Source organism: Heterodontus francisci, chromosome 4 (genome assembly GCF_036365525.1).
Source record: "Heterodontus francisci isolate sHetFra1 chromosome 4, sHetFra1.hap1, whole genome shotgun sequence".
NCBI classification, from domain to species: domain Eukaryota; kingdom Metazoa; phylum Chordata; class Chondrichthyes; order Heterodontiformes; family Heterodontidae; genus Heterodontus; species Heterodontus francisci.
In genome coordinates, this window is record NC_090374.1 from 50031699 (window position 1) to 50054923 (window position 23225).

General features: G+C 42.2%; 1 protein-coding gene across 3 annotated transcripts in view; it reads right to left on the reverse strand.

The window, feature by feature from the left end:
• Positions 1-23225, reverse strand: part of iqgap2 (IQ motif containing GTPase activating protein 2) — a 416923-nt gene that overhangs the window by 195233 nt on the left and 198465 nt on the right. For all 3 annotated transcript variants that reach the window (XM_068029497.1, XM_068029496.1, XM_068029498.1), the window contains one exon: positions 10618-10694. In XM_068029497.1, coding sequence (XP_067885598.1) covers positions 10618-10694 — 77 coding nt within the window. The remainder of the gene's footprint in view (positions 1-10617; positions 10695-23225) is intronic.

Below are 23225 nucleotides of genomic sequence, written 5' to 3' on the forward strand. Positions count from 1 at the left end.
AGAGACTCATCGACAGGATTGCGGCTGCCTGCACCGAATTTGGCCTAACCATCAGCCTCAAGAAACATCATGGGACAGGACGTCAGAAATGCCCCATTCATAAATATGACCACACTCTGGAAGTGGTTCAAGAGTTCACCTACCTAGGCTCAACTATCACCAGTAACCTGTCTCTAGATGCAGAAATCAACAAGCGCATGGGAAAGGCTTCCTCTGCTATGCCCAGACTGGCCAAGAGTGTGTGGGAAAATGGCACACTGACACAGAACACAAAAGTCCGAGTGTATCAAGCCTGTGTCCTCAGTACCTTGCTCTATGGCAGCGAGGCCTGGACCACGTACGTCAGCCAAGAGCGACGTCTCAATTCATTCCATCTTCGCTGCCTCCGGAGAATCCTTGGCATCAGGTGGCAAGACCTTATTTCCAACACAGAAGTCCTCGAGGCGGCCAACATCCCCAGCATATACACCCTACTAAGCCAGTGGCGCCTGAGATGTCTTGGCCATGTGAGACGCATGGAAGATGGCAGGATCCCCAAGGACACATTGTACAGCGAGCTCATCACTGGTATCAGACCCACAGGCCGTCCATATCTCCGCTTTAAAGACGTCTGCAAACACGACATGAAGTCCTGTGACACTGATCACAAGTCGTGGGAGTCAGTTGCCAGCGATCGCCAGAGCTGGTGGGCAACCATAAAGGCTGGGCTAAAGCGTGGCAAGTCGAAGAGACTTAGCAGTTGGCAGGAAAAAAGACAGAAGCGCAAGGAGAGAGCCAACTGTGTAACAGCCCCGACAACCAATTTTATCTGCAGCACCTGTGGAAGAGTCTGTCACTCTAGAATTGGCCTTCATAGCCACTCCAGGCGCTGCTTCACGAACCACTGACCACCTCTAGGCGCTTACCCATTGTCTCTCGAGACAAGGAGGCCGAAGAAGATATCCAACCACATGTGACAAATTGGGAATCCAGATAAGAACTGGATTTCTGATTTGTAAATAAAAATGTGTAATAGACACCATCGTTGGTGATGAATCCTCATTGGCACAGAGTATGCATGTGCACTTTTACATTAGTATTTTACTAACAAAACATACACTAAGTGGAAAAGCAGAGTGATTTTTCAAAATCAGAGTGCTTTATCTCCTTAGTGACTGAATGATGCTATTTGTTAAGCAAATAAATGCGTGAAGTAAATTTTCCTAATTGTCTCCAAGACATGTTCTACTAAAATTAGTGCATATAGCTAAAATTGTGTCATGTGATTTTTTTTTAATTGGACAGCATGGTTGTAGAGTCCTCATCTCTTCTAACTGTTATAATATGGGGGGAAAATGCTTATTAGGTTCTGCATTTGTAGCTATGCTGATCAGCAAATCCACTTCTCCCTCTAACCTGATGTTCCTAAATGACCAAGTGACACAAACATGCCAAAGTGCACCATTCATGTCACCTGATCATCAGAAAAACATTGTGCCTTTTTTTTTTAATATAAAATAAAAACACTAAGTGCTGAAAATACTCAGCACGTCAGGCAGCATCTGTGGAGAGAGAATCAGAGTTAACATTTCAGGTCTGTGACCTTTCAACACTGTTTTTATTTCAGATTTCCAGCATCTGCAGTATTTTGCTTTTATATTATTGTGCCTTTTTTCTCTGCATTCCAAATGCCTCCGGTTCAAGTGGCACAAAATACATCAACTAAATAGGATCAGCTGGAAATATCTAACATTTGCAATGTTAACAATTGCTGTGTGCAATAATTAATAGGCTTGCTTCATGCAACAGGAAATCAATTCCTCTCAATATCACCTTCTAGTCTTTGACATGTTTCCCACTGGGGGTGATGTGGGAAGTTATGTACACAGTGTCGGAAATTAGATTGCAATTCAAGGAGATTGGGAAAGTGCATGTCACAGCTGAGAGGGGGGAGCAGGGCAGGAGCTGATTTATGAAGGCAAGTCCTGGTACATGTTCAACAAGCTGTATCTGTACCATCTGACGTAAAGTACACTGTACCTGTGAAGGTCTTGTGTGCGAAATACAGATATAACACATGCCCTGCAAGATACTTTTTTTTTTAAACATAGGTCCAAAGACAAATACATCTACTGTAATATTGAAGTATTTCAATTTTTTTTTTTTAAACTGCTTCATCATTTCTCAATGTTTACTATTTTATTTACAAGGGTTATTTTAAGGTTCCAATCTTTCCCTTTACGTCGCCTGTACCATTTCAACTGCTAGTTACTAAAATTTAAGTACTAAGCACACTTTTTATTCGTAGAGCCACAGACATTTACAGCACAGAAAGAGGTCGTTCAACCTATAGTCTCATTTTGACTTTTTAAAAAATTAATGATTAAAGTTTAAAAGTGCTCCCCCAGGTGCTCAGCAAGTTTATCCAGTGAGTAAGCAGAGCTATGCTGACCCAGTACAAGGCCACATAGTCTCAGTCACAACAGTGGAAGGGGCACTACAATTGACCTCAGTGCTCCTGCATTAAACAGGTGATAAAATGACCAGAGTTGGAGTGCGAGCACTATCCAGTAAACGCTATTTCAACCATGCGTGAGAATGGGATGATCAGGCACATCTGATGTGCCCAGAGTTCGAATGGCCTGCTGATGGGACACCATCAAGGTTACATATAAACTATAACCAGGAGGATGCCTGGCACAGCAGAACAATAACCCAGTGAAGTTAATTCCCATAGGAGAGAAAAAAATGTGAGGGGGGAAATCTCTTAGTCGCGAAACTGTTCCCTGGAAGGCAGTCAGACAGCATGAGGGGGAGTCACATTGACCTGATAGGGGCAAGTTTTCTTTTTTTGCATCATACTATAAAGCAGAGTCGACTCGACAGTGAACCATTTGTGTCATCAGATTGAGAAAAGGCAAAATAAGGAAGTGATTGAGTGTAAAAAAAAACTGTTCTTAGATGGTTATAAGATTTTAAACATATGCCTTGTTACTTTAGCAAAATATTAACAGCCAATATATAGACTCCACCCATAGCAAATACTGCTCTGAACAAGGGTGGGTCAGTTCAGCACATTGTCATTCACTTTATGACACATGTACTTGATGACTGGAAGGTCATCAGTTCTTCAATTACAGGAAGCATAAGAAGCTGGCATAGAATAATTGGCATCTTGAAAAAAATAATGTACAGTTCAACAGATTGAAAAAAAGACTTGCCCAAATTTATCTACACTGAAATCTAAATTGCTAGTGTGACTCAAACAACTAATTTAAGTGTCAATTGACTATCACTTTCTCTTACTCATTGTTGTATTACAGTTTAGTAGGTGTACTGGATGTAGATGATGATGCAAGGTCATCTATTCTCAGTTGGATGCAAAAGATCCCCCTGCTCCTATTGGAAGAGGAGCAGAGAGAGTTCTCCTAGTGTCTTCAGGAACATTCTTCCCTCAGTTAATACTACCAGAAACAGATTATCTGGTGACATATCTGCTTCTTATGTGGCCCTTCTGTGCACAAACTGGCTGCTGTAAATGCCTGCATATCCACTCTATGTTTCAAAAGTAATTTTTTGATTGTAAAGTGGTTTGAGGAGGACGCAAGTTCTTAAAAAAAAGCAAATGGTTACAATGTAAATATTACCACAAGATGGCACCATCCACCTATTTTTGAAGCAGATGTGCAGTGCGAGTTTGCAACCTAAACAACTTCAAAAGAAATTATTATTTTCCATATCTTTTCCTGGGCACAATCAGATGAATTATTTTAAAGATTCTGATTAACAGTGCTTATGGACAGTTGAAGCAGCAATAATTACCACATGACCTTTAACTGTTTCACTCGAGCCATACACAGCTGCACTTAGGCAATGAAACAGCTTCTCAAATCAAGAGTCCCTACAAAAACTCATTCTCAGTAGCAATGCAATAAAGAAACTTTGTAATATAAAGAAAGTCTCTGCTTACAAATAAACCTTTAATCTCAATTGCTCCTGGCAGCCTTTGAAATGTCGAATTAATATGCCTGAATAGGTTATATTATGCCTTGCTGGATCAGAATGTCTCAAAATATTTTGCTCCATTAATTTATTTTTTGTTCTCAAAGTGCAATAACTGCTATGTAGGCAAACACTTCCAAACAGCTATCAAATGACTGCCTTAATATAAAACCAAAAAGTGCCGGAAATACTCAGCAGGTCTGGCAGCATCAGTGGAGAGAGAATCAAAGTTAACATTTCAGGTCAGTGATCTTTCATCAGAATGACTGCCCTCTTGTTTTTTGGTGGTGCTAATTGAGGGAGGAATATTAGCTATAATATCAGTATTCCTTTTTTGTCTTCAAATAGTGCCATGGAACCTGAGTCACTGAAACAGGTAGATGGGACCTCTGTTTAACATCTGACCCAAAGTCCATCAGTATGTCAGGGATGCCAGCCTAAAGTATGAGCTCAATCCTGTCATGGAGCTCAAACCTAGCACCTCCTAAGAGAAGGTGCCACAAATTTAGCCATACTGAATGTTGGTTTATCCAACCTCAATGATGCATCAAAATTGATTAGCTGAATATAACTGTGTAAAATCCCAGCTGATTATTTGATTGCAGAGCAATTTAGTTTTATAGGGTTGGCTAATGGGGATTGAATTTTTTTTGTTGCTTGGGTCTGACAATCTGTTTTATTTTTGGTCATAGTTCACAATAGTGGTGATTCAGCAATCTGATAGTTGCAGAGAGCAAATCTTGGGAAATTGCACGAACGCAGCCTGTGATTTTCTCTCCATTAATACAAAAGTTAATGAAGAAAAAATAATGGGCTTCACACTTGGGATTTCCTAAAATACATTACATGCGAACGCAGTTCCCTGCCATGATCATCGATTGCAGAATCTTTCCTAATATTCCAACTCCAATACTGAGATAAATTTTTGATTTTCATCGGCTTGTTCCATCAAATAATCTTCACACCCCCTCCCCAGTCATTGGCTTTCATGCAACTTCTTTCAGCTTGATCAATGTGACAATCTCTCATCTGCACATTTTTGAAAGACTAGATCCAAAGTCAAAATATGTCAGCTCAAATCTAGTAACACAAAAAGTCAATTTCTTTTAAGCTGAATTTGGCTTGGAAAATAATTTTAAGTGCACTGAAAAAAATTTGCACTGACATGGAATTCATTTCATGAGTACTACCAATTGATCTTAATGCTGATACCACAAAGCTAAATGTTTTCTAAACCATTTTGTTGGGACTGAATAATCCCACAAAGGACAAACATAACCTAAACACCACAGCAGCATCTATCACTAAACACATGACTATATTATTGCACTTTTAAAACAAAATCTAGCTGATGACAGCAATGGCAGTAACTGACTGCACCAGTTAACTCAAGCATTCTGGGCTTGCTTGGAATGGAAGGAAGGTGGCAGGTTAGGCAGAGAATGGAGAGAGAATAGATAAGAAATCAGGATCCCCAATTGCTGTTCATTGATCACCTGCTGGAAAATGCGTACACGGAGAAGTTGTGTGAGGATGGTTTATGAATTGACTGTGATGGCCACCAACATTGATTGGCCTTCCAATACTCTTTGCCTTGATTCCCAAATAAAGAATGGCCACTTCAACAAGATACTGGAAAGCTTTTAGAACCAGTCGAACCATCTCTTAGTTGATGCTTTCAAGAGACAGTGAAAAAATAAGAGATGGGGGATGTGTGAGATATTTCACTCAAATAAAATCAATAGGAAAATCTGTGTACAGATCAAGCTTGCTCTTAATCAGTTTACTCTCTTGTGTAAAAATTAGATTGGACAAAGGTGAGAAGTGGTATTCCACAAGGAACAGTGCTGGGATGACAGTTGTTCACCATCTACATAATGGATTTGGACTCAGGAATTGGAAGTACAGTTTCAAAATTTACAGATAACACCAAATTGTGGGGTGTAGTTAATACAGGTAGAGGTCGGTGACAAAATACAGGAAAATATAAATAAACTTGCAGAATCGAACAATTGGTAAATGAACTTCAATATAGATCAGTATTAGGTGGTACATTTTGATAGGAAGAATAAAGAGGCCACATAACTCCTTGGAAAGTAAGTGCCCAAATAGAGTAGAGGAACAGAAGGATCTGGGGGTACAAATACACAAATCACGAGGTAGTGACACAAGTTAATAGACCATTAAAAATCAAAAAAAGCACTGGTTAACTTCTAGAGGGATCGAATTGAAAAGTAGGGAATCATAGAATGATACAGCACAGAAGGATGCCATTCAGCCCATGAAGTCTACATCAGCTGTTTGGAAGAGCAATCCAGTTAGTCCCACTGGCTCTGCTCTTGCCCCATATCACTGCAATTCCTTTTCTCCTTTAAGTATTTGTCCAATTCCCTTTTGAAGGCTGCTATTGAATCTGTATCTACCACGCTATCAGACAATGCAATCCACATTGGAACCACTCACTGCGTAAAAAACGTTATTCTCATGTTGTCTTCTTTTGTCAATCACCTTAAATCTATGCCCTCTGATTATCATCTGCTTAGTCACTGGAAACAGTCTCTATTTATTCTTTCCAAACGCTTCACAATTTTGAACACCTCTTAGCCTTCTCTGCTCTAAGGAAAAATAACAATGTTTCCAGTTTATCTATGCAACTGTAATCTCATCCTTGGAACCATTCTAGTAAATCTATCCTGTACTCTCTCCAAAGCCTTCACTGTCCTTCTTAAAGTGTGGTGCCCAGAATGAAACACAATATTCCAGCTGCAGCCAAACTAGTGTTTTAGATAGGTTTAGCAAAACTTCTTGGCTTTTGTACTCCATGCTTCTGTTTATGGGCGGCACAGTGGCGCAGTGGTTAGCACCGCAGCCTCACAGCTCCAGGGACCCGGGTTCGATTCTGGGTACTGCCTGTGCGGAGTTTGCAAGTTCTCTCCGTGTCTGCGTGGGTTTTCGCCGGGTGCTCCAGTTTCCTCCCACATCCAAAAGACTTGCAGGTGATAGGTAAATTGGCCGTTGTAAATTGCCCCTGGTGTAGGGAGGTGATAGGGAATATGGGATTAGTTTAGTTTAGTTTAGAGATACAGCACTGAAACAGGCCCTTCAGCCCACCGAGTCTGTGCCGACCATCAACCACCCATATATACTAATCCTACACTAATCCCATATTCCTGCCACATCCCCACCTGTCACTATATTTCCCTACCACCTACCTATACTAGTGGCAATTTATAATGGCCAATTTACCTACCAACCTGCAAGTCTTTTGGCTTGTGGGAGGAAACCGGAGCACCCTGTAGGGTTAGTATAAATGGGTGGTTGCTGGTCGGCACAGACTCGGTGGGCCGAAGGGCCTGTTTCAGTGCTGTATCTCTAAAAAAAAAAAAAATAAAGCCCAGGATTCCTTATGCCACCTTCAAAGATTTGTGCACAAACACCTCCCCACACCGCCCCCCCCTTCTTGTACCCCCTTTAAAATTGCACCATTTAGCTTGTATCGTCTCTCCTCATTCTTCCCATCAAAATGCATTACCTCACACTTTTCTTCATTGAATTTCATCTTCCATTCATCTGCCCATTTCACAGCCTGTGTCCTCTTGAAGCCTATTAATATCTTCTTCACTGTCCACTGCGCTTCCAAGTTTCAGGTCATCAGCAAATTTCAAAACTGGGTCTTATACCCCAGGTCCAGGTCATTAACGTGCATCAAAAACCGCACTAGTCCTAGTACTGAATCCTGGGGTACACTGCTATATCTCTCTTCAATCTGAGAAACAGCCATTCAGCACAACTCTGTTTTCTATTCCTTAGCTAATTTTGTATTCATACTGTTACTGCCCTTTTATCCCAAGGGCTTCAGTTTTGCTGTAATATTGAACTTACATAAAACCACACTTAGGAGCACTGAATAGTTATGGTCTCCATATTATAAAAAGGGTACAGAGGCACTGGAGAAAGTGCAAAAACGAATACTCAATCTGAGAGGTTATATCCATCAGGAAAGATTGAATAAGCTGGGCTCTTTTCTGTAGGTAAAAGACTGAAGAGTGACTTGATGAAGACCTCTAACAGGTCTTGAAGATTATGAAATGGTTTTATAGGGTATATGTAGTGACGATATTGCCATTTGCAAGCAAGGCCAGATCTAGGTGTCATGGGTATAAGATACTCACTAATAAATCCAATAGGGAATTCAGGAGAAACCATTTTTTTTTAAATCCAGAGAGTGGCTACCACAAGGGGTAGCTGAGGAGAAAATGAGAATCATATGAAGGAGAAAGGAACAAAGAGGAATACATTGATGGGGTTAGATGAAGAAGGGTGGCAGGAGGCTTATGTGTAACATAAACACTGGCTGGGCCAGGTGACCTGTTTCTGTGTTGTAAATAATATGCAATATTATGTAATCCTACATTTCTATGCTCGCAAACTGATTTTTAAAAGACGACATAGGCCTAAACTGTTGGTATACAATTACTACAGGTTGCTTTGGGTTACCATATAATCTTCATCCATTGCATACAGCCACTTAAGTATTTTAACTGTCCATGGTACAGAGCTTATCGTTATGGGTAGTGATGAATTTACATTGCCAAATTCTGCTAAATGTATTTACAATTAAATTAATTTCTATGGTAAAGCATATTCAGAGAATATCTGTTTAAATGCCAATTATTTTGAAGCCTTAGAATAACCTACACTAATTATTAAAACATTCAAATATATTTTAATGCCATGTCTCTGACTATAGAGAAAGTCATTAGATCATTGAAAATTATTTATACTCACTTCAAATCATAAAAGTCAACATAACATCAAAGTATACCCCTCAGTGATCTTTCAAAGCAGAACAAGTAAAAAACAAAACAAAAATGTGTTCAAATAGAAGTCTCACAAAAATGTTTAAAAATGCTCCATGCCACAGTCACTTAAACTAGTTCTCTGATATCCAGGTTCTGCCTTAATTATAGAAAACAAAATGTTTTCCGGACCAGGACCAGCAGTTTGGCACCTAAATAGCTGGGCTATCCCATCATACATTTAGCACACAAAACATTAAAATATCTATCGACTCCCCACCCCCAAAAAATGAATACAAAACTGGGGCTCGTAGGGTGTTCGACATTGGCCTTTTATCACTGCAATCTGAGTTTAAATCCAATCCAGAGTGGCAGGTTGAAAGTTTTCGCAGTCTGTTGGCTGTAATGGCCCTATGTGATTTGAGCCTGGGCTACGTTAAATCAGTTTGTGGGTAACGGAAACAGACAGCTCAAAACTACGCTGATAATTCAGCATTAATTAACAATATTACTCAGAAACTTCAGGATGGCTAATGTGGGGAATTAGAAAAAAGAAAAGCCCACTGGTGCAGAAGTTGGTATTTGCTTTTGCTCTGGTGCCTAAAATTCAACTAAATGCAAAAATATAGTTAAAATATATACAGACAATATATGCCTTTATGAAGTGGCTTCACACAATTTTCTTTAAAACTGTGCTTGTTAAACTAAAACTTTATAATAATAATTAAATTATTAATCACTATGTACCAAAACAATTATTTGCTTAACACTGAGAAACAAATGTCCATGATTAATTAATGAGGGAAATTAACTGGGGCCTCCGTTTCAAAAAAAGCACAAATTGTGGAACTGAGAATAATTGCAGCGAGAGTGTAACTACAATAATTTTCAGTTTTCATCCAGGACATGTGTTCTGTAATTCAAATCAAAATTCTAGTTTTGTTTTAATCTTCAAAACATCAAGGTTTGGATTAAAGCTTAGAGAACCCAGACTAAAGACCATTTTAAACAGTTTGCTGCTCCCAGGTCTCATATTACAGCATGACAAATGACAAAGGAAAAGGGACCAATAGGAAGGAAATCTTAACTGAGTCAGGAAATGGCTAATGTTGACCACCACTGAGTGGAAACAGATACTCTACCACAGATACTTTCAGTAATTGAGCAGTGCAAAACTGTGTAAAATGTGATGCCTCATTGATATCAGAGATCCCTTTCAGGCTCAACTTCAATCTTCACGGTAGATGACAGTGAACAGAAAGGGCTTAAAATCTCTTAGTTGCATGGAAGCCAGCTCTCAAGGGCAATAGTCCATATGTGCAAACAAGCTCAGAAATTGCTGCACTACATATTACATTCGAGCAGTGAAAACCATGTATGACTGGATAGGTCAGATGTCACTCATGTTAAAATGCATGCCCTCATTTCCTGCAGAGGGGCTCCAATTCCAAAATTATGAGTTTACATTTGTAAGGATATAGTGAAGGATAAATTGATTAAATACAATAGATTAACGAGGAACAAGAGACAATTTTCAGGTTAGCTTCAGACTATTAAATCACAAAGATTTACACCATTGACTTTTTAACCATACTGCTTTCATTCCTATGCATTGCAATATACATGGTACCCAATTTTCCACACATTGTTGCTTAGGATAGTGCTTAATAGCAACTTAACTGTGGAAGCAGCAATTGCAATTATTTGGGACTAGCTATATGCCCATGCATCACTAGCAGCCTAATAGGAGGCTTCACAACGGCCACAAAGAACATTTAACACAATAACAATGTTCTAACTCTAAGGAGTCATGGATAGATACTCATTTCCAGGTTACCTTAGTGCATGTATGCAATAGATCACTCGAGGCATATTCTTTCGATCGTAAACATCTGTTGTCTCAGGATAAAAGATCTGAAAGAATAAAGTCAGAGGCGAAAAAATGATCCTTCAGCAACCAGCCATTTGTTAAAATTAGCTGCTATGTAAACATTTACTCAGATAATGTCAAGCTTCCTTTAACCAATATTTGATCATTTTCATCACGACTCAAAAATTAAATGGCCTTTTACCATAATTTTCTTCTGTCCATTTCTCCCAGTCTAGGAGTTCATGCCATGCCACAGTCAAAAACTATACAATACACCAAATATGACTTTTGTCTGTTAAAATATAGGACCACAACAAAATGAGTGAAGGTAGCAAGGCCATAAGCATGGAAGCAGAACAAAATGCTGCACATATCAAAAATACACACAATGGAAGGACAGGCATTGGTCAGAGGCTGACTGATCATACACAAGAGAGCAGAAGTAACCAAAGCAATTACTGGAGTTAGATTTGCTAGAGACCTAGCTTAGTGTACTTCATGCACCAAGTCTGCTCCAATTACAATGATGGGGTGTTGCATCCTGCTATGGCTCTATTGATTGCAGCAGGATGGTCATTTCAGACCGACCAGAAAGGCAATTCAGAGGCACACAACCTCACGAGATCACACTACAAGCTAGGTATACAACATATTTTGCCAATAGTAGGTTTTCTCAAGGCCAGCTGGCATTGACATCCATGGAAGGCTCAGACAAGATTAAAAACAAATATTGAAAACAAAACACAAATACTTCATTTTTTTTAAATTTGCAATGGCAGAGTATTTTAAACAAAGCATACTCCCACCAGACTTCCTTTACCCTATAACCTAATCTCAAAAGCATACCCATTACTGCACCACTTCAAATTCTTGTGCTTTCCACATCAGCCAGCCACAGTGGTGTGGATTACCCATTGTCAAATCAAGGAAATTTAGGACTCTGAACCCAGATCCTCAAGAAACTGAGACAACATTGCCCAAATTCACTTCATGCACGTTTCTTAAAACGACCAGAAAAGGCAGACGGCTCCCACTTGTCAACTAGATCCAAATCCCCACGGGGAAAGGGTGGCACCGTCACTCACTTCACCATTCATTTTAGTTAATTAATAGGCTATTAATAGGGAAGGACGGCATTACCCCTGAAATAATTAAGAGTGCGAAGCCTGCTATCCTCTCAGCACTCTACGAACTGCTTTGCCTGTGCTGGGATGAGGGAGCAGTACCACAGGACATGCGCGATGCCAATATCATCACCCTCTATAAAAACAAAGGTGACCACGGTGACTGCAACAACTACCGTGGAATCTCCCTGCTCAGCATAGTGGGGAAAGTCTTCGCTCGAGCTGCTTTAAACAGGCTCCAAAAGTTGGCTGAGCGTGTCTACCCTGAGGCACAGTGTGGCTTTTGAGCAGAGAGATCAACCATGGACATGCTGTTCTCCCTTAGTCAGTTACAGGAGAAATGCCACGAACAACAGATGCCCCTCGACATTGCTTCCATTGATCTCACCAAAGCCTTTGACCTCGTCAGCAGACGTGGTCTCTTCAGACTACTAGCAAAGATCGGATGTCCACCAAAGCTACTAAGTATCATCACTTCATTCCATGACAATATGAAAGGCACAATTCAGCATAGCGGTGCCTAATCAGACCCCTTTCCTATCCTGAGTGGCGTGAAACAGGGCTGTGTTCTCACACCTACACTGCTTGGGATTTGCTGCTCCCTGCTGCTCTCACATGCGTTCAAGTCTTCAGAAGAAGTAATTTTCCTCCGCACAAGATCAGGTGGCAGGTTGTTCAATCTTGCCCATCTAAAAGCGAAGTCCAAAGTACGGAAAGTCCTCATCAGGGAACTCCTCTTTGCTGACGATGCTGCATTAACATCTCACACTGAAGAGTGTCTGCAGAATCTCATCGACAGGTTTTCGGCTGCCTGCAATGAATTTGGCCTCACCATCAGCCTCAAGAAAACGAACATCATGGGACAGGACGTCAGAAATGCTCCATCCATCAATATCGGCGACCACACTCTGGAAGTGGTTCAAGAGTTCACCTACCTAGGCTCAACTATCACCAGTAACCTGTCTCTCGATGCAGAAATCAACAAGCGCATGGGAAAGGCTTCCACTGCTATGTCCAGACTGGCCAAGAGAGTCAGGGGCACCGACACGGAACACAAAAGTCCGCGTGTATCAAGCCTGTGTCCTCAGTACGTTGCTCTACGGCAGCAAGGCCTCGACAGCGTACGTCAGCCAAGAGTGACGTCTCAATTCATTCCATCTTCGCTGCCTTCGGAGAATCCTTGGCATCAGGTGGCAGGACCGTATCGCCAACACAGAAGTCCTCGAGGCGGCCAACATCCCCAGCATATACACTCTACTGAGTCAGCGGCACTTGAGATGGCTTGGCCATGTGAGCCGCATGGAAGATGGCAGGATCCCCAACGACATATTGTACAGCGAGCTCGCCACTGGTATCAGACCCACCGGCCGTCCATGTCTCCGCTTTAAAGACGTCTGCAAACGCGACATGAAGTCCTGTGACATTGATCACAAGTCGTGGGAGTCAGTTGCCAGCGATCGCCAGAGCTGGCGGGCAGCCATAAAGGCGGGGCTAAAGTGTGGCGAGTCGAAGAGACTTAGCAGCTGGCAGGAAAAAAGACAGAAGCACAAGGGGAGAGCCAGCTGCGAAACAGCCCTGACAATCAATTTTATCTGCAGCACCTGTGGAAGAGCCTGTCACTCTAGAATTGGCCTTTATAGCCACTCCAGGCGCTGCTCCACAAACCACTAACCACCTCCAGGCACTTACCCATTGTCTCCCGAGACAAGGAGGCCAAAGAAGAATAGGCTATAAAGAATGACAGTATTTTGAGCATATTTGATTTAATTTAAAATGATCCAAACAGAATTCTAATTCAAGCACTCCATTCCACTGTACCAAGCTTTTTGTTTTCCATTTTATCTCACTAAATTGAATGTCAGAGCCAAAAGTGTTGTAAAGTGTTTGCCACTTTGTTTCCAACTTTTTGTAAGTGAAGAGACAATTAAGCTGCAGAAGAGAAATGTTTAACCACTGTACAGCCAGTGCTAACATCGAGTGATGTTGAATGTGAGTGTACTATGGGCCATATAGATTTGAGAGCTTTCCTTGTGTGGGCACAGCTTTTATTGAACGCATGATTCAATAAAGCGTACTTGGCAATGGTGCCGCACATTTATAAAGACTTATAATATTATTCATAGTTGGAATAGCTCAGCTGGCAGATGTAGTCAAGATTTTAACTCCAAATCCTTCAGTGGGCCACTCAACCGTATAACCTCTACAGCTCTCGAGGTCAATGAAAGAAGTTCAACAAACGTCAGAGCCAATCATTAAGTACACAATGTTACAGCCATGTGATGTGATGTGGGTGGTTCCCATTGTTCAGCTCCCCACCTGACCGTAGCAAGTATTTGTATTAGAGTTTAGCCCCTTGGTGTTTTATTTATTTGAGAAATAAACAGACAGTGACTATTTTTTTTTAAAACTACAAGAAAACCCAAGTCAATTGTTTACTGATCTATATACCTTATCCCGAAATTGTCACAACCACATCCAGTCGTGCATTCGCTCAGACACACATACAAAGAAACAGATAGAGAAAGGAAAGAAGGTGGTGGCATTGCAGTATGTGGGAGCTCCTGGATGCCACGGCAACCGCATCTCCAGCTTGAGGAGCTTTGGCTCAGAGCAGATGAGCCGGAGGCCGAACTGCAGACATTGCGATGCATTAGGGAGGAGGAAAGTTACCTGCACACTTTGGTTGGAATTTTACGTTGGGCATGAAACCATGCTCACTGGCCGAAATGTCACGGGCGAGCCCGCCTCCGTCGGGCCTGGGGAACCACACTGGGACTTTTCACTCCGCAGGCCCTAAATTGGCCTGCGGGGGGTGGGGGGTAAGTGTTGCGCATTGGGAATGGCTGAGGCCTCTGGGGGCGGCCTTTCATGGGGCACAGGGCGCCTGATCAGAAGGTCCCCACCCCACCAGTCCGCAAAAAGGCACTGCTTTGCCGTTCACCTGGCGGGAGGAGACCCTTAAGTGGCAGTTAACTGGTCACTGAAGGGCTTTGATTGGCCTGGGATGGGCAGGCCGTTTCTCGCTGCCACCACCCCACGTAAAAGTGCAGTGGGGGCGGGAAGGCAACAAGAACGGCTCCTCCCACCTCCCACTCAATTATATACCCCCTGCCCGTTTGTTTGTTAGGAGGGGTTTGGGGGGGGGGGGGGGTGTGCAGCTTACAATTCCAGCCTTTGTTCCAGAAGGCAGACATATCCCTTAGGATAGGGATGTCTGATTTGGTCACTGGTCAGGGACAGGAAGGTGGGACTGCGAGTCAGGCAGGTAAGGGGAACATGAAGCTGGGAGTGGAGCAGCCTCAGCCCTTGCAATTGAGCAACAAGTTCAACGTTCTTGCAGCTTGTATTGACAAGAGCGTGGGCTGTAGTGTGGATGAGCAGAGTGACCATGGCACAGGGTGCCATTCAAGTGGGGGGGGGGGGGGTGGGGGACAAACTTAAAAGGTAGCGGTAGTAGGGGACATTATAGTCAGGGGGATAGACACAGTTCTCTGCAGGGAGAGGAGGGGGAGAGAGAGAGAGAGAGAGAGAGAGGGAGAGGGAGAGGGAGAGGGAGAGGGAGAGGGAGAGAGAGAGAGAGAGAGAGAGAGAGAGAGAGAGGGGGAGGGAGGGGGAGAGAGAGAGAGAGAGGGAGGGAGGGGGAGAGAGAGAGAGAGAGAGAGAGAGAGAGAGAGAGACAGAGAGAGAGAGACAGAGAGAGAGAGACAGAGAGAGAGAGACAGAGAGAGAGAGACAGAGAGAGAGAGACAGAGAGAGAGAGAGAGAGAGACAGAGAGAGAGAGACAGAGAGAGAGAGACAGAGAGAGAGAGACAGAGAGAGAGAGACAGAGAGAGAGAGACAGAGAGAGAGAGACAGAGAGAGAGAGACAGAGAGAGAGAGACAGAGAGAGAGAGACAGAGAGAGAGAGACAGAGAGAGAGAGACAGAGAGAGAGAGACAGAAGGCAGTGTTGCCTGCCCAGTGCCAGAGTTTAGGAGATCTGCTCAGGGCTGGAGAGGAACCTGCGTTGTCAGGGGCAGGATCCAGTGGTCGTGGCCCATGCAGGTACCAATAACCTAGTTAGGACTAGGAAAGATGTTCTGCATAGGGAGTATCAGGAGCTTGGCACTGAATTAAAAAGCATTAGAGAGAAACAGTAGGTGATGTATAGCTTGAGGGTCACCACTCAAGCGTAGGGCAAGGCGAGGAGGCAGGCCTCCATGAACTACCACAGCCTGTACGGGGATTGAACCCACGCTGTTGGCATCTCACTCTAGCCATCCAGCGAACTGAGCTAACCAATGTGTTTCCTCAAAAGGTAATAATCTCTGGATTATTATCGGAGCCATGTGCAAATTGGCATAGGGAAAATAAGCTCAGAGAGATGAATGTGTGGCTCAAAGTCTGGTGTGGGAGAAGTGGGTTCCGTTTCACGGGGCACTGGCACCAGTACTGGGGAAAGTGGAGGCTGTACCATTAGGACTGACTTCAGCTGAACCATGCTGGGACCAGTGTTCTAGCGAGTTGTATAACTAGGGAAGCAGAGAGGGCTTTAAACTAAATAGAGGGGGAAGAGGAATCATGTAGGGGAAGATTGAGTAAATTAAAGGCAATAGATCAATGTAGCAATAAAGGTAAATGATGATCAGGGTATGGCAGGAAGGAGCAGTGATTGCAAACTTAAGAGTGCGCCAGCAGATAGGGCCAGAGTTAACAAAAACAGTAAAAATAAACACTGAATTAAGGGCTCTGTATTGGAATGCCCGCAGCATTTGCAATAAACGGATGAACTGTCAGCTCAAATAGAAATCCCCATGTATGACCCGAGAGCCATTAGAGATACGTGGCTACAAGGAAACCAAATCTGGGACCTGAATATCCAAGGGTGTGTGACATTCAGGAAGGACAGGAAGCTGAGAAAAGGTGGTGGGGTAGTTCTGGTAATTAAAGAGGGCATTAGCACCATAGCGAGAGATGACCTTAGATCTAAAAATCAAGACCTAGAATCAGTTTGGGTGGAACTAAGAAAAAGCAAGGGGCAGAAAACATTGGTCAGAGTTGTTTATTGGTCACCAAACAGCAGTGGTAATGTAAATCACAGTATAAATCAGGAAATTAGAGGTGCCTGTAACAAGGGTAATACAGTAATCATGGGGGATTTCAATCTACATACAGACTGGGTTAACTTTATTCGTATTAATGTGGGGGACGAATTCTTGGAATGTATGAGAGATGGCTTTCTAGAGCAGTACATTGAGGAACCAACTAGGGAGCTGGCCATTTTAGATCTATTGTGCAAAGAAATAGGGCTAATTAATAATGTTGTTGTAAAGGAGCCTTTAGGAAAGAAAGAGTGACCATAATAGGATAGAACTTTACATTAAGTTTGAAAGTGATGTAGTTCAATCAGAAACAAATCTTAAATCTAAGCAAAGGAAACTATGAAGGTATGAGGGGCAAATTGACTATGGTGGATTGGGAAACTACATTAAAAGATATGACTGTAGACAGGTAATGACTAACATTTAAAGAACTAATGCATAGTATACAACAAAAGTACATTCCTTTAACGCACAAAAACCCAGCAAGGGGAGTGTTCCAACCATGGCTAATGAAAGAAACCAAAGGTCGTCTTAGAGCAAAGGTGTATAAAGTTGCCAAAAAAAAAAGGTAAGCTGGAGGATTGAGAGCAGTTCAGAATTCTGCAAAGGGGAACCAAGAAAACGACTAAGAAAGGGAAAATAGAATGAGAGTAAACTAGACAGAAACATAAAACAGACAGTAAAAGCTTCTATAGGTACGTAAAAAGGAAAAGATTAGCAAAGGCAAATGTGGGTCCATTACAAGCAGTATCAGGAGAATTTATAGTGGGGATCAAGAAAATGGCAGAGAAATTAAACAAATACTTCATGTCTGTCTTCACCGAGGAAAATACTAAAAGCCTCCCAGAAATAATGGAGAATCAAGGGACTAGTGTAAATGAAGAACTGCAAGATATTAATATTAGCAAAAAAAAAAGTACTAGAGAAACTAATGAGACTTAAATTAGATAAGTCCCCTTGACCTGATTATGTACATCCCAGAGGTGGCTGTAGGGATAGTAGATGGTCCTCTTTCAAAATTCGATAGACTCTGGAATGGCTCCTGCAGATTGAAAGGTAGCAAATGTAACCCAACTATTTAGGAAAGGAAGGAGAGAGAAAACAGGAAACTACAGACCTGTTAGCCTAATAATCAGTAGTAGGGAAAATGTTACAATCTCTAATAAAGGAAGTGATAACAGGACAATTAGAAAATAATGGTAGAATTCGGCAGAGTCAACATGGGTTTATGAAAGGGAAATCATGTTTAACAAACCTGTTAAGAGTTTTTTTTAAGGATGTAACTAGCAGAATAGATAAGGGGGAACTGGTGGATGTGGTATATTTAGATTTTCAGAAAGCTTTTGATCAGGTCCCACACAAGACATTAGTAAGCAAAATTAGAGCACATGGGATTGGGCGGAATATATTGGCATGGATTGAGAACTGGTTAACGGACAGGAAACAGAGCAAGAATAAATGGGTCCTTTTCAGATTGGCAGGCTGTGACTAGTGGGGTACCTAAAGGATCAGTGCTTGGGCCCCAACTATTCACAATCTATATCAATGATTTGGATGTGGGGATGAATGGAATATTCCCAAGTTTGTCGATGACACAAAACTAGGTAGGAGAGTGAGTTGTGAGGGGATTTGGACAGGCTAAGTGAGTGGGCAAAAGTCTGGCAGATGGAATATGTGGAATAATGTGAGGTTATCCACTTTGGTAGGAAAAACAGAAAGAGTATTTCTTAAATGGAGAGGCTGGGAAGTGTTGAATTTCAAAGTGACTTGGGTGGCCTTGTTCATGAGTCATTGAAAGCTAACATGCAGGTACAGCAAGCAATTAAGGATGCAAATGGTATGTTGGCCTTCATTATAAGAGGATTTGTGTATAAGATGTCTTACTGCAATTATACAGAGCCTTGGTGACACCGCACTCCAGTATTGTGTGCAGTTTTGTCTCCTTACCTAAGGAAAGATATACTTGCCATAGAGGGAGTGCAACAAAGGTTCACCAAACTAATGCCTGGGATGGAGCGATTGTCCTATGAGGAAAGTTTAAATAGACTAGGTCTTTATTCTCTGGACTTTAGAAGAATGAGAGGTGATCTCATTCATACATACAAAATTCTTACAGGGCTCGACAGGGTTGATGCAGGAAGAATGTTGCCCCTGGCTGTGGAGTCCAGAATCAGAGGACAGTCTCAGAATAAGGGGCAGGCCATTTGAGACTGAGATGAGGAGGAATTTCTTCATTCAGAGGGTGGTGAATCTTTGGAATTCTCTGCCCCAGAGGGCTGTGGAGGCTCAGCCATTGAGTATGTTCAAGACTGAGATCGATAGATTTCTACATATTAAAAACATCTAGGGTTACAGGGATAGTGCAGGAAAATGGTGTTGAAGTAGATGATCAGCCATGATCTCATTGAACAGTAGAGCAGGCTTGAAGGACTGAATGACCTACTCCTGCTTCTATTTCTTATGTTCTTATGTGGCTTTTAGTGGGGGAAAAGATTACGATTAACCTGTTGAATCCTCTTAAGAATCAAGTTTAGATGGATGTAGGCTGGAGGTGATTGTAGATTCTGTTGAAGATTGTGGGTTACTTTTAGCTTCCACTGCTGAATACTGTAGATGTAGGATTTTTTTCAGCAGGGCACTGTGCTTCCTGGCTTAGCTGGAACTCGAGCTGTTACAAGTAGCTTCACATTCTGCGTCAGTCTCTCTCTCTCTAGCGCTGTCTTTTTAAAAAAAAGATAAAACTGGGTCACCTCTCAGCTGGTAGGAGACATCCTCATCTCTTCCCCATGGTGTTTGCACAATGGCCCAGGACATGGGTACTTCACACCTCTTTTGTTTCAGAAGACGAAATTCAATTCTGGAATGTTTTAGGATAGGTGTAAGATGGGTTCCATTAACATCTTTTGGCTTTGAAGATTTGTGCTCGTCTTTGTCAGATTGTCTGAATACAGAAGCTGTATAAAACGCTAGTTAGGCCACAGTTGGAGTACTGTGTACAGTTCTGGGCACCACACAATAGGAAGGATGTGATTGCACTGGAGAGGGTGCAAAGGAGATTCACCAGGATGTTGCCTGGGCTGGAACATTTCAGCTATGAAGAGACACTGAGAAGGCTAGAGTTGTTTTCTTTAGAGCAGAGAAGGCCGAGGGAGCACCTGATTGAGGTATACAAAATTATGAGGGACATTGATAGGAAGAGACTTTTTCCCTTAGTGGAGGGGCCAATAACCAGGGGGTATAGATTTAAGGTAAGGGGGAGGTTTAGAGCGAATTTGAGGAAAAAACTTTTCACCCAGAGGGTTGCCTGAAGAGGTGGTAGAGGCAGGAAACCTCACAACATTTAAGAAGTATTTAGATGAGCACTTGAAACGTCATAGCATACAAGGCTACGGGCCAAGTGCTGAAAAATGGGATCAGAATAGATAGGTGCATGATGGCCAGCACCGACATGACGCACCGAAGGGCCTGTTTCTGTGCTGTATAACTATGACAAAAGGAGAATCTCCTTCTCTTCGACGGCCATTTTGGACCATTGTTCACTTTTAAAAATAAAGGTTCATTTTTGAAGGACAAAGTCATTTTTTCATAGCTCTTCAGAGTTAGTCCATGATTGTTGCATCATCGCACTTCCTTCGTGTGTGACAAGTAGCAATGACCATATGCCACATGACCAAGGAAACGCGACAAACTGTACTCCTAGCTCAAGGTCAAGAAAGCAGTATATTAAAATATGGCGAGACTGAACTCTTGGTGAACTTCTACCCTTAACCATGCAGTAAATAATAACTACATAATTACACGTTAAAAAGCCAAACTTTTCAGTGAGGATTGCAATGATGAATGGTCACAAATCAGTTATCTGAAATTCCACACAGCCATGTTTGAGTATTTAACTTTTTTTAAAATATGTAATTTTGACAGCACTTCAGGCATCATGTGCAAAATATCATCCAGTTTTAAATAAATGCTCAAACTTTACAGATACATATAATTACACTGTACAATTGTTGGGTATTACGAATTTTACTTACCTTTTTTAATGAAACCTTCTAGAGAATAATTAAAAGTCAAGGGAACTGGATTGAAACATGAGAATCGCCCAAAGAACAGTACAGCACAGGAACAGGCCATTCGGCCCGCCAAGCCTGCGCCGATCTTGATGCCTGCCTAAGCTAAATCCTTCTGCACTTCCGGGGACCGTATCCCTCTATTCCCATCCTATTTATGTATTTGTCAAGATGCCTCTCAAACGTCGCTATCGTACCTGCTTCCACCACCTCCCCCGGCAGCAAGTTCCAGGCACTCACCACCCTCTGTGTAAAGAACTTGCCTCGCACATCCCCTTGAAACTTTGCCCCTCGCACCTTAAACCTATGTCCCCTAGTAACTGACTCTTCCACCCTGGGAAAAAGCTTCTGACTATCCACTCTGTCCATGCCGCTCATAACTTTGTAAACCTCTATCATGTCACCCCTCCACCTCCGTCGTTCCAGTGCCCAGTTGAGCAGTTTTAAACTTAGTTCCCATCTATGCTACCAAAGAGGAGTAACCACTGTGGCGCAGTGGTTAGCACCGCAGCCTCACAGCTCCAGGGACCCGGGTTTGATTCCGGGTATTGCCTGTGTGGAGTTTGCAAGTTCTCCCCTGTGTCTGCGTGGGTTTTCTCCCGGTGCTCCGGTTTCCTCCCACAAGCCAAAAGACTTGCAGGTTGATAGGTAAATTGGCCATTATAAATTGTCACTAGTATAGGTAGGTGGTAGGGAAATATAGGGACAGGTGGGGATGTTTGGTAGGAATATGGGATTAGTGTAGGATTAGTATAAATGGGTGGTTGATGTTCGGCACAGACTCGGTGGGCCGAAGGGCCTGTTTCACTGCTGTATCTCTAATCATAATCAGTTCCATAGATGCTACCAGCCCTCTGGTACCTTTCCCAATTAATCAAGTGTTGGAAGACTATTTGAGCATGAGCAGCCTATTGACTGTTTTAGGCTCCCTTTGGAGAAAGTGGCTGCAATGAGCAGAGCAAACCCAGTGCTCAGGGATTCTTCAGCACCAGCAATAAAAGACGATTTTGTTTTTTTTTAGGAAAGTTCTCAAAAGATGTTTTTGTGGAGCTAGGAGGTACAGCTCACCCAAATAATGTAAGTAAGGCCCAAAGCACCCAAAAATAGGCCATAAACAATTTAAAACCCCATAATCTGCTTAATATTGAACTAAATGTTAAAAAATACAGAAAGGCAATCATGAAGTTAAACAAAACTGATGCAAAGCAGAACTCTACTAAAGCAAAGAGAAAAAGCAATTTTGCACCCACTGCTCCTCCCCCACTGAAGAGCATGGCTCTCAACATTCCTCTATTGAGCAAAGGCTCGACTCCGCCACTGCTCATAACAGAACTAAATATTGATACACCCCACCCACTCCTTACATCGTTGTAATGAGAAAGGTTGAACCCTCCCCAACCGAGTAGGATTTCATCCTCGCATCCCACATGAATTTCCTGGTCCAACCCAAGAACTGACTGTTATTCTTTCTGCTCCCCCAATTCCAACACCTCCACCCCTTCACACACTTCTCCCCCACCCCCCACAAACCTTCCCTAACTTGTTTCAATTCCCATTTTGCTGTAATACCCTCATGAATACATTCCCATGCACAAAACCCCTCCCACCCCAACTGGCTATATTTCTCCACCCCCATTCAATGCCTTTTTTACTCTCCCACCTGGTCTTCTCCCTCCCCACATTAGCTCCATTATTCCCACCATATTAATAATGCTTGATCTGAAAAAGTCAAATTGGTCTTAAATACATAAGCCATGGGAGATTGGAAATATTTCAAGTATCAAAGTAGGGGGTTAGCAAATACTGATGAGATTGTAAATGACAGGTTAGCTTAAATTGTAGCTAGCTGTCAGATTTCATTTAATGTGGACATGTGCAAGGAGATGTATTTTTTGGGAAGAACACAATTAATCTAAACGATAAATAAACTGTTCAGCAATAAATACATGATCAAAGGTCACTTTAAAAGACCATTGAAGTCACAAATATAAATCAATCATCCATTATATAGGGGAAACAGGCAGTTTAAAAACCACAGATGGGTAAACACCCTACATGGTGCAATGCTGAAGTCATACAGACCAGGAAGATTCCAGGTTTGATCCCTGTGGTCTGTGCTGAGTTAGCTGATTACAAATAGGTTGGTGGTACAGACTTCTACAGATTGAGTCAAAAACCTGTAAATTCTAGAAATCTAAAATGAAAACAGATGTGTTACATATTTCTATAGTACTCTCTTGTCAACATCTGAAGATGTTAATGCTGCTGTGTAGCCCTTTTGTTAGAATCCAATATGAAGTGGC